We start from the raw sequence: 12651 nt of genomic DNA, 5'->3' as shown, positions 1-12651 counted from the left end.
AGAATTTAGCAAGTTTACAGTACGAGGAAGAAGGGCGCACATGGATGAGAAAGAAGTTGGTTATAAAGGGAGAAAGAGAGAGATGGAGGGCAGGGATGGAAATAGGCTGCATCAGAAGGGCAATCAATTTTGTAACTGAGAGACTTGTACAATTTATTTGATTTTTCTTTCTCATATTTCTTTCATAAATCCTCCTACTTTTACTGGTTTATTTTCCTAAAATAACGATAGTATCTCCATAGGAACTGTGTTCGTCAAAACTTAATAATCAGTCGGATTCGTCGGATGATGGAAACTGTTTTCCATCACGTTTGGGGGCCAATGTGTCTCGATTAGTGACTGCTAAGAACAAAGTCCAGGATCTATTATAAGCTGCTGCATCTCTAGAAGAGAAACTGGCGAAGGAGAAAGGGACAGGATCATCATCGGTGGAGGAGACATGATGGAAATTCTGGTTCTCACAACCAGTGCATGGTGTATGACAGTGATGCTCACCTAGTTGCTAAATGAACGGAGCTACCTCCATTTGAAGGCATGTGGTTGGCTCACTAAGGCATATACGTATCTTTGCATCCATACCACTCTATAATCAGCTTCGCTCAACTATGCATGGAGGGATCTGGTTGGTTCATCATTTTGTTGGAGTTTTACTCAAACATCATAGCACTTATGTAAAATTGACTGTATAAGGTAACATTGGACTGTTGAAGAGTACATCGAGGATTTTGAATCGCATATCCCTGTCAATCGGAGCAACAATACGTGTGATATTTCTTAAATGGGTTGAAGGAGGATATTAGTTCTTGGGTTTTTAGTGCATACTCTTGATTCTCATTTGAAGGTTGCTGTTGATGCCTAATTTGGAATTATCCCGTCGTTGTAAAAGTTAACGGAAGCCTAATGTAGTATGTTTTCCTTTTGAGAAATGACAGAAATGTTTGAGTTAGCGAGGGATTGCATTGCTCTCTTTAAACAATGAAGTGGGAGAGTGAGATGTGGGGCAGCAATTCTGAATTTGGCCATCAACTGAGCAACTAACAACTTATTACACCCAAATTGGTCATTGCTATAGGACTGCAAACCCGAGAACTTTGTGAGACACTAGGGATCCGAGTTAGTGATGGTTGTAGAATACTTTCATGAGGGAAAGGCAATGGAGTTGAATTTTCTATGGGAGAAAATCACTACAATGTAGATACTTAGTTGGGTGCCGGAGTTGGGAGGCATAGATCTAATTTAGCATTGCATGGTTATAGACTTTGAATGATGTAATGTTTGTAATTGGGAGATTGTGACCTTCAAATATTTCAAGGATGGTTGTTGGAGATAGTTTAAAAATGTCCTTAAGGAGCTCTGTGGGACTAAACTTGTGGGGGGGGGGGGGGGGGTTAAAAAACTGAATTACTTACAGCAGACATTAGGGAGGGGACACAATGTTTGTCTTACTAATTACTATAGGCTAGCAAGAGGAATTGGGAAATTACTAGAATAGGTTAGAGAGGTGTTCAAGTAGTCCCAAGAATTGCCATCCAATAGTAGTTGTGATCATTCTATTCCTTTATTGTTGGGGCTAAAGCATGCAAGCATGAGACCCTACTGATATCCTCATTTCCACAAAGATGAAATTCAAAAACAGGAAATGTTGTGTAGGGATTATTCGTCCTATTATAAGTCCTTATTTAATCCCAATTATAGATGCTATCTACAGAATGTTCGTGAAGTCGTGAACTGTCAGGCTTCAGGCCCTTAACAAGGTAACCATCCCTAACAAATGTTCTCTTCTCATAGTAGATGAGCTGTTCGATGTGTTACATGATTCCTATTTCTTTTCAAAACTAGATATGCGATTGTGTTATCGTCAGATAAGGATGGAGGAAATATAAAAGAGACAACCTTTAGAAGTCACGAGTGTAATTACGAGGATTTAGTTATGTTGTTCGGCTTCGCCAATGCTCCATCTATACTAATATGAATAACTACTTTTGGCTATATTTGAGGGAAACGGTGCTAGTATTCTTCCATAGGGCTCTACGTGGCAGTAGCTTTTTCAGCACGTGGAAGATCTAAGATTGAGTATCCTTTTCAATATGCCATGTCAATATGTCATCTCTGGTCAGGGAGAAGCAGGAAAGGAATTGCACAGGGCTCACGGTTCATCCTCAGAATCAGAAACCAACTATGATCCCTCTCAATTTCATAGTAATACTATTCTGATATAAAGCTTATCTTATGGCTCTCCTGTGATGAATCTTAATGATTACTATGTTAGGATTCTTTCAGTTTTCTTTACTAAAGCTTTCTGTGATTTGATCTACGCTGAATGGCATTTGCTGAACTTGGTTGTGTTTGCTTTCGGTGTTGCCCTCACTGAATGTGATTGCAAGTATAGTTGGAAGAATTTGTTTTAAAGTCTGTTCTCATGTTTGAGTGAGTGTTATGCAATCTGTGCAAATTCTGTTAGTGGCTCTGCTTTACTAAGGTACAATTTGGTGGTGTTGGTGTGGGATTTGGATTCCCTGCAGTAAGGAATTCCACACATTCAGGCCATTGGTGTATGTCTGATCTTTGATCAAACGGACCACAACATACTGATTTTAATTTTAATTATACAATTTAAAATACCGAGTTTAAATTTGAACTGTCTGATCTTAATTGAATGATCGCTGATGTCCCGAATGTGTGGATGCGGGCTCACTGACGACAGTGAAGCCGGACCCAGTGGTGTGTATGAGCAAGCAAGATTTATAGTTTTTTCCTTCCTGCTGTACACTTGATTTTATGCTTGGCTTGCCTGCTGAAGTGAAAGATTGTCCATTCTCTGTAAATTATCATCTTATGGGAGAGAAGAAAATGGGAACTCGAAGGGTTTTTGGTTTCAAAAGTAGTTCAGCAATATCTAATAACGGATTGATTGTCTATTGAGTATCGAATTGTTTTCAAACTTCATGTTAAAGAGTCTCATTCGGATGAGATAAGGCTTCACAAAATGTTTATAAGTGGTGAGTAATCTTCACCCAACAAACCGATTTTGTGGGAGTTATGTAAACCGATTTTGTGGGAGTTATGTAGGATCTAATTTAAATTCTAAGATGTAAAAACCAATTTCTTTGATTATGGTAGATTATGAATAACAATTAATACTCTTTTTTAATTAATATATCTATGAAGTACCGTTATGACACACCATGGAGCATCGAAGTATTACATCTTAGGAAATGGTACTCAACACACAAATCAAGTTAAATTTGAGCAACATGATAGAAAACCTTAATTGAGAAGTTGGATTCACTTTATAACAAATTGCTAAGTTTCACACGTGTTAAAATTTGTTGTTTAAGTATAATAGTTGTAATTGATTTCACAAAAAATGTGAACATGGTCTCATAAAGAAAAAGTTGCAAAAGTTGCAGTTCCTACAATCGTAATACACTCCACAGAAGAGAGTTTCAACGTGCGCATGCACAACCCTTGGATATAGACAACGCAGTTTATGAGGGAGAATATTGAAAATGCTTCAAGTGTTATCTTTATTTTCAATGATTGTTTGTTATAAATAAATAAATTGGCGAGGTGATTGTGAACATAATTATGAAAATAGCAGAAAAAATTGGCAAGAAATTGTGAAGTAGCAGAAAAAATTAAAACATAATCAAGAAAGAGGAGCATTTTAAAATTAGTTAAAATATTGTGAATTTGATTGCTCCAATGTGATTTATCAACCTAATAGTATTTTTGTATAGTCAACGCTGAATTTGTGTTTATATGATATACTTTATTAATTTGAAACTTTTAATGAACATAAATAATTTTCTTTTTGTCAAAAAATATTTTATTAGAGAGACAAAATTGAAGATATAGAAATAAATTTAGTAGACTTGTAAAGACGTCTATGGTTTTTATTTTGTTTAGAATATAGGCAAATTCAAATTGAGATCGGTAGAAGACAATGACATATGAAAAATGGTTACAAGTGTCTTAAAGGAAAGTTAAGTTAAAATGAAACACAAAATCAATTAAAATTACTCTTCTCTTTTGACCAAATATATAAGACTTGAGACTTTTGGAATATTACAAAGAAATCCTATTGGAGAAGCACCGGATTGGGTATAACTCAAAATCGAGAAGCTACATCTAATTTTTCCATTCTTTTTCACGCATTGCAAATTAATTAGAAGGTGCACTACTTCCCATTACCCCACCGAAAGAAATTTGGAAATCCCAAAACATTCATGTGAACATCCTTATCACGTGATATATGTAATGTTTTTATTTATCTGATTGGCTCTGTGGCATTATAGAAACCATTGAAAATATTGTCATTTCACTGTCCTCTCTCTTTCGTTAACTCTTGTTTGGTTTGTCCGACTCCTCACGTGACTCTGCATGCGTCCCCGTGATTTGTTGCTAGCTACGGACAAATTACACTTCTCCATTCTCAAACCAAACTGCCCCTTAAAATTTGGCCCCAAAATATACTCAACTTATAACAAGTTTGATGTGTCCAATTTTATGGCGTAAATGACGCCAATAGTAATAGTGATAACGTCTATTTCTTGCTCTTCAATTCAATCTCGGTATTCGGAAATTATTATATTTAAACTAATTTGAGTCCAATAGGATGAAATTGATTAAAATTACGTTTAATATTTTAATCCCCGGTTGCTTGTTAATTTTTGTTCATAAAAATCAATGATCTTGTTTATGGGAGACAGATTCCTTGAGTTATTGTTGCATATGAAGAAAAATTTATCCGCATTCAAATAAAATATTGTGGTGATTTTTTTTATAACATCAAATTTAGGGTTTAGAGATGATGTCTCAGTTAAAGTTAAAATAAGAGATATTAATACATAAAAATATTAATACGTTAACACATAAATAAAAATATCACAACATTTTATTATAAAAAGTATTAATAGATTAACATATAAAAAAATTATAATATATAATTTTATTAATTTATTATTTGATATATATTCGTATATACAAATACCATCATATTTACTTTTGCATCTATTAATTAATAAATAGTCAACATATTTATTTTATTTTATATGCAAATATCCACAAACTACCAATTATGTGTCTATCATAAATTTTATCCACTAATATTGCGAGTAGGGGTGGGAATAGGCCAGACCAGACTTTAAAAGGCCTGAGCCTGGCCTATGATAGGCTTTTTTTTTCCGGCTTGAGTCTGACCTACGGTATATCATGGCCTGACCTGTAAGCCTATTTAAAAGCCTTATTCACATTAAAAATAATTTTTCTAACAAAATAATTTTAAAAAAATATGAAACAAACACCCTTTAAACCATAAAAAATGATTTTTGGTTTAAAAGAATAACTTTTTTATTAAAACAAACACACACATTATTATCTCTCAAACAAATGGTCTCAAACAAACTCAGATTATTACCTCTCAAACAAATCCTCTCGTGCAACATCATATTTAGTAATAAATTTAGTAATAATATATATATATATATATATATATATAAAGGTAATAAATTAACAATTATCTATAGCTACATGATGCTCTACACATATCGATTTATATGATTCTCCATATACCAATACTAATGTGTATATGTATATATATTAAATAAAAAAAATGATTTTTCTAACAAAATAATTTTTTAAAAATATGAAACAAATACCTTTTAAACCCTAAAAAATAGTTTTTGGTTTAAAAGAATAAATTTTTTATTGAAACAAACACACCTATTATTATCTCTCAAACAACTCAGAATATTACCTCTAAACAAATCCTCTCAAACAACTCGGAATATTACATCTCAAACAAACTCATATTCAATAATAATAAACAATTAGGGTTTCTAAATTTATATACTAATAATATATATAAAGATAACAAATAAATAGTATTGGTTTTTATAAAATATAAAGTAACAAATAAATAATATCGGTTTTTATAAAAAATATGTTGTTTTGGAGTGAGTGCAATGGAAATTAGAAGAAGAAAAAATAGAAATTGAAATACATATAAAATATATATAGGCCGGCCTGTCAGGCCTAATAAGCTTTTTTACAAGCCTGAGTCTGACCTATTTACATAAATAGGCTTTAAAAACAGTCTGAGCCTGACCTTTTTATTAAACAGGCCAGGCCATAGGCCCATGTCGGACGGTCTAGCCTATTCCCATCCCTAATTGCGAGTACAAATTATTTGTTATATGTATACATATCATCCAATTCGATGAAAATCTAGACAATAAATGCAATATTGTGGGTAATGGGTGAACACAGCGAATTATCACTTAGTAGAAGGGTGCCATGAGATTACTTTATTTTGATATAAGTGGTGACATGGGATTACAGCACACATTCACATCCACATCGCCCCCATTTCTATCCAAACACATGGAGCATTGGTAAATATAAATTGCACAGAGTATCAAGCTGTGATAATTTGGTGGATTTTGCCTCTGCAAAAAGTTTCTATTCGTGTCTTATTCTCAATCTTCTCCGTTGTGATGAAGGGAGTTTTTTTTATCCTACCTATATACATATATATAAAATAATGAAATAAAAAAATATGTCAATTATAACTTATGTAGTAATAAGATAATATTTTTTTTATTAAAAGGATATTTAAACTTATAGTATAAAATATGGCACTATTAACATAAAACTTATAGACAAGTAAGAAGAGTAAATACAATATACTTTTAAAATTAATATATTAAACTAACCAATAAATACCTCATGTTGCCTTAATTACTGCCTTTGCGTCAAAAAAATTGACTTGCACGTATTTTTAAAAGAGAGTAAAAATTAACTATAACAATGTTTAAATATTAAAGATATCATTTATATAGTTACTAAAAAAGTAGGTTAAGTAAAAATTGATCTGAAAAGGCAGTATGATATAATGGAATATACGAAATGCAACTCTTTTTCAAGGAGACTGTATCAACTCACGGAGGAACAATAATAAAGACTAAGGATGTTATACAAAAAAAAAGACGACAATAAAGGAATTAAGGATGTAGTAATTTTTTGTTGTTGTTGTGATTAGTAGGGGTGTCCAAGACTAGATGTGTCCTGCAAATATGTTTTGCCCTGTAAAAAATAGATTGACCCTGTCCCAAAAAATGACAAAAAATAAGGATAAAACAACATCAAGTTAAAAAAAAGACGAGTACGAGTTACCTTTCATGTTATCTGTCAAAGTCCTAAATTATTTTAAAGCCATATAATTATGTTTTTGTTATTATAGATTCATTCTCTTTAAAAAAAGCTATCAATCGGCAGTAATTTTTAATTTATAAAACAATATTATAAGTTACTATATTTTTGAAAAAATTGACAAATGATAATTATATGTAATTTATTATAAGTTATTTTATATTTAATTATTTTTATTTTTATTTTTTTTATGAATTACGACATCTCGTCTTAGGACCAATCCAATATCATTTTTATTTCGTTTCGTTTTTAACGAAGTCAACTCCTGGAATTGATAGTTAAAAAGACAAATTATACCTCGATCAACTATTCATCTTTTGTACGTCCCTAATGGAGTATACCACTGCATAACTACCAAAAGACAACAAGGAGTGTGCAGTGTTTTTTCACTTTTTTGGATGGCCTGCGCTTGGCTTCTACGTAACTATAACAGGAGCCGCTAACGTGTTTTTCCATTTTTTTTATGGAGTAGTATATTTTTATTAAGCCATCATTTTCTTATCAAGTTGTTTTAAGGCCTATAAAAAGGAAAAATATTGATAAACACCTCTAAGGCTATTTGGATAGTTTAAAACCAAGTCAGTGGAGTGGAATAGAGCGGAATAAAATAAAGTAGAATGAAATGAAATAGAGTAGATATTTTATGATGGAACGGAACAAATTTTTCATTTGATTGTTTGGAAAATAAATAGAAGGCAGTTTGATGATTGGTTGCAGTTATTGTTAGGCCAAAAACTGCCTAGAAATCAGTCCACGTTGAAGTGTGGCGCAGTTGATCCCGTGAACAATTAGCATTAACCAATCTTCCAATTTCCCACTTCTTTCTTCTATATAAACACTATCCATTTTTCCGTTATCATAAACAATCACTCCACACGATGGCTTCAACTTCAACTTCAACCTCAACCACTACATTATATTTGCTACATTTTCTGTTAATGTTTTCTTCATTCCATTGTCAATTAACCTTTGCTTTCACTTCACAAGACTACCACGAGGCTCTTGAAAAATCCATTCTCTTCTTTGAAGGACAACGATCTGGAAAATTGCCATCCAACCAGAAACAAACGTGGAGAGGAGATTCTGGATTATCCGATGGCTCTTCTTATCATGTATACATACTCAAATATAACTAATTTCTTAATTGCATGCCTAATTTTGTTTATGTCAATTATTTGTATTGGTTCAGGTGGACCTAGTTGGCGGTTATTATGATGCTGGTGACAACGTTAAGTTTGGGTTACCAATGGCATTTACAACTACATTATTAGCATGGAGTGTCCTTGAATTTGGAAGCTCAATGCAAGACCAAATTGAAAATGCTAGAACTGCCATCCGGTGGAGCACGGATTACCTTCTTAAGGCGGCCGTCACAACCCCCGACACATTATATGTTCAAGTGAGCCAAACAAACAAACAAACTTAACTTATTTGCATTGGTGGTTCTGAGCACGGTTGAGAATTTTGAGAGAGATTAATAGATTTTATATAAATTAAAAAATGGTGTAATACAGGTTGGAGAGGCTAACATGGATCACAAGTGTTGGGAAAGGCCAGAGGATATGGACACTCCACGCAATGTGTATAAGGTATCAGATCAAAACCCAGGTTCCGATGTAGCGGCGGAGACGGCAGCTGCATTGGCAGCTTCTTCATTAGTATTCACTGATTCTGATCCAACCTATTCCTCCAAATTGCTTCAAGCAGCCATCAATGTTCATTTCTCTTCTCAACACACAATTTTATCTCTAAACTTTTTTGTTTTTTTTCAATTTTCGTCCTCTAATTAATTAATGTGATTGTTGTAGGTATTCGATTTTGCAAACCGTTACAGAGGCTCTTACAGTGACTCTCTTAAATCTATAGTCTGCCCATTTTACTGTTCTTACTCTGGATATAAGGTAAGGCTATACCTGTAGTCTTAAACCCACTTTTAAATTATTTTTTTTAATGAAAAGAGTGTGTGAGTTATGAAATTAATCTCAACATAATGATGTTATTATTGTATATATAATGGTAAATGAATAGGATGAGTTACTTTGGGGTGCATCATGGATTTATAAAGCTTCTGGAAATAACTCCTACATGGAATTCATAGAATCCAACGGTCACTTATTAGGTGCTGATGATGACAGTAACTTTTTCAGTTGGGATGACAAACGACCTGGGACTAAAATACTACTTTCCAAGGTAACTACCCTTTTCTTCACCTCTCTTTAATTTGTTTGATTTAATGCTATCTATCATCACACATAAACCTATGGGCATTGTGACAGGAATTTTTGGAGAAAAATTCTGAAGAGTTTCAGTTATACAAGGCACATGCAGACAATTACATTTGTTCTCTAATACCAGGAACTCCTGCTTTTCAGGCTCAATTCACCCCAGGTCACCCATCCTAATTCTTCAATGACATTTAAGACCTGAGGAAGTAATTATTGACAACTAAGATCAAATATAAAATACTATCAAAAAGGTGTGACATTATAGTAAATTTTTTAAATTTTATTTAAATAACTGTCAAAATTAATTAATTTTCCATGGTGTGATTTGAGGGGTAAGAAAGCATCTCGTTAATAGTATAATTTATCGGTCAATTTAGTCTATGAATCAAAATAGTCTTTAGTAAATAGTCATCAAAATCAATAAAAGACATACATATTGTATCTTATAGTTTCTTGTTGCATCAAGATAAACATATAAAGTTTAAAATTCTTGTACTAAATTTAGTAAAATGAATACTTTTAATGTGAAATTTAAGAGACTAAATTTGACTGTGTATTTTGGCAGGGGGTGTTCTGTATAAACAGAGTGCAAGCAATTTACAGTTTGTGACATCTACAACCTTTCTTCTCTTAACATATGCCAAATATCTCAACCTAAACGGAGGTGCTGTCTCGTGTGGAACATCAAAACTAACAGAACAGAAACTCATAAAGTTAGCTAAAAGCCAAGTTGATTACATTTTGGGTGATAATCCAAAAAAAATGTCTTATATGGTGGGTTTTGGAGAGAGGTATCCAAAGAATATTCACCATAGAGGTTCCTCTTTACCTTCCATTCACGAACATCCTCAGAAGATTTCGTGTAACTATGGGTATCACTACAACAGTTTAGGTTCACCCAATCCTAATGTTCTTGTTGGAGCCATTGTTGGTGGTCCTGATAAGCATGACAATTTCTCTGATGATAGAAATAATTATCAACAGTCGGAGCCAGCAACTTACATTAATGCACCTTTTGTTGGTGCTCTTGCTTTTTTTTCTGCTCAACCAACAAGTTAACAATAGTCACATAAAGCTATGTTAAACTATAAGAATCTTGGTGATAGATAGATTCATTTAGTTTCTTTAGGTCCAAGTCAATTAAGCTTGTATTAGTAATAGTCAACGTGTGGTTGGTTAGTAAAGAGTTATTTTTGTCACAAGTTTGTGTGTTGCTCTACATCTTATTAGGAAAATTAAAGTGGAAGTTTTTATAGTACTATTGTAAACTTTTAACTAAATCAAACACATTTTAAAAATTCGAAGTACAAGTTTAATTCTTAGGAAAAAAGAGCCAAATAATATGTTGACTAATGTGAAGTTTGACCAAAAAACAAGTAAAATTTGGACAATAATAATTATAGTTAAATTAAACTCGTTTAATATCAAGCAATATAAACCAACAAACTTTTAAGAAAGGAGAAAGTTGTTTGTGAGTGGTTTTTTCAATATATATGCCAAGATTGTGTGAATAGATTTGTATAATAACTAATTTTAGAGAAAGCAAAGAAGAGATGAAGATTTTATACCGTTGTCAATGTCAAATACTCATTAATAAACAACCTAATAAAACTCTCATATTATCGTTCTCCTTTTTGCAGTTTTGAAAATCAATTCTCAAGATCAAATTAAACGAAAATTAAAAAGAGATAGGAGAAGAATAGCACCCAGATCTTTACGTGTTCAATCTCAATCTACGTCACGGGAAAACAAACAAGATTAATCAACTATTAATAATTGTAAAAACAAGATTAATCCACTATTAATGATTGAACTTTACAAGATCAAGTCTTCTTTAAGATTGTTCACCTAGTCTTCAATAGTTTTCTCTTTTCACACAATCTCTTTTCCTATGAATCACGAATTGCATATCCCTTTCTCAGCAATCACTGCTATAACAACTCATTACTACTTGCATTTCCAACTATAGTATTTAAAGGCACATTGCTTAACTAACTATAACAACCTTTGTCATAACTAATGTAGTTATAATAATAACTAACTCAAGTTGTTGCTGATTTCAGACATATTTCCACACAACCTATCAAAAAACTTTAGGACAACTAATCAATCTTGACAAATCAGAAATTTCTTTTAGTCAAAATGTGTTACCGGTAGATAAAAATTCAATCTCCAACATGATGGGTTAAAAGACTGTGTATTCTCATACAAAATATATCGCCCTTTTGGGGGTATTTGGGAGATCCAAAAAGGTAATCTTCTCCTTTGTGATTGACAAAGTTTGGAAGAAATTGAAAAGGTGGAAGGAGAAGACCTTATCTCAAGCAGGGAAGGAAGTCTTTATCATAGTAGTGGTCCAAGCAATCCTAAACTACATAATGAGCTATTACAAATTTTTGGATGTATGACGTGACGAAATAGAAAGAATGATAACCAGTTTTTGGTATGGATCAAAGGAGGAAAACAAGAAGCTACATTGGCTAAGATGAGATCGGATGTCAAAATCCAAAAAAATTGGTGGGTTGGGCTTCATAGGATTCAAAGATTTCAATAGGGCACTACTGGGAAAGCATGGTTGGAGGCTCCTAAAAGATGAAAATTCTCTTATGGCTTGGATACTTAAGGGTAGATATTACCAAACGTGCAACTTTTTGGAGGCTAACTTTGGCTTTCAACCAAGCTACGTTTGGAGAAGTATGACGAAATGGAACATAATTCCTTTGTCTCTAAGCAAATAGACACAAACACCAAGTATATATGTTGATGCGGGTTGTTTTTAGGATGGTTCTACTTGTTGGGGATTTATCATCTCAGACTACCTTGGCACTGTCATGTTTATGACCTGCAAAAATAGGGAGATTTGGACGAGTCCAACAACGGTTGAGGCCGTGGGACTACGTTGGACTATGCAAACGTCAATCAAGCTCAAAATACAACATGATACTTTTGTCTCTAATGCCCTTGTAGTGGTGAAAAGAGTTGAAGGAAGACCATGTCCAGCTGAAATTAATCTTATTGTTCATGATTGTATTTCTCTTTGTATTGATTTTGTTCAAGTTTATGTTGTTTTTGTGAAAACAGCTCTAAATATAGAAACTCATAAGTTAATACAATTAGCTAAATTTGTTGGTACTAAGATTTGGATTGGATACATTCCCAACGATCCTATAAATTATATTGCCCATGTGGGTGTTCTTTTCTATAGATACAAGAA

At 32.9% G+C, this 12651-nt stretch overlaps 1 protein-coding gene across 2 annotated transcripts; it reads left to right on the top strand.

Moving 5' to 3' along the window:
• Positions 1 to 7944: 7944 nt before the first annotated feature.
• On the top strand, positions 7945 to 10698 carry LOC101509741 (endoglucanase 1-like). 2 transcript variants are annotated; one of them, XR_003472834.2, is made up of 7 exons: positions 7945 to 8324; positions 8402 to 8611; positions 8727 to 8927; positions 9021 to 9113; positions 9241 to 9402; positions 9489 to 9688; positions 10003 to 10140. XR_003472834.2 is itself a non-coding variant. In XM_004502001.4 (7 exons), exons 1-7 carry the CDS (start codon positions 8091 to 8093, stop codon positions 10494 to 10496), a joined length of 1506 nt encoding a protein of 501 aa, XP_004502058.1. In that variant the 5' UTR covers positions 7945 to 8090; the 3' UTR covers positions 10497 to 10698. The 2 variants fall into 2 exon arrangements, 1 of the variants encoding a protein (XP_004502058.1); XM_004502001.4 differs by having other exon boundaries at positions 9489 to 9600; positions 10003 to 10698.
• The last annotated feature ends 1953 nt before the right edge of the window (positions 10699 to 12651 follow it).

The sequence above is a fragment of the Cicer arietinum genome, chromosome 5 (assembly GCF_000331145.2).
Source record: "Cicer arietinum cultivar CDC Frontier isolate Library 1 chromosome 5, Cicar.CDCFrontier_v2.0, whole genome shotgun sequence".
NCBI lineage: Eukaryota > Viridiplantae > Streptophyta > Magnoliopsida > Fabales > Fabaceae > Cicer > Cicer arietinum.
The sequence above is the reverse complement of the archived record's forward strand: the minus strand, read 5'-3'. Positions and strand labels throughout refer to the sequence as shown.

Bases quoted from the DNA above. Each gene is read 5' to 3' on its own strand.
- LOC101509741 (XM_004502001.4), top strand. From the start codon at position 8,091: ATGGCTTCAACTTCAACTTCAACCTCAACCACTACATTATATTTGCTA. The intron at 8,325-8,401 runs GTATACATACTC...GTATTGGTTCAG, and splicing joins CCGATGGCTCTTCTTATCAT to GTGGACCTAGTTGGCGGTTA. The intron at 9,403-9,488 runs GTAACTACCCTT...GCATTGTGACAG, and splicing joins CTAAAATACTACTTTCCAAG to GAATTTTTGGAGAAAAATTC.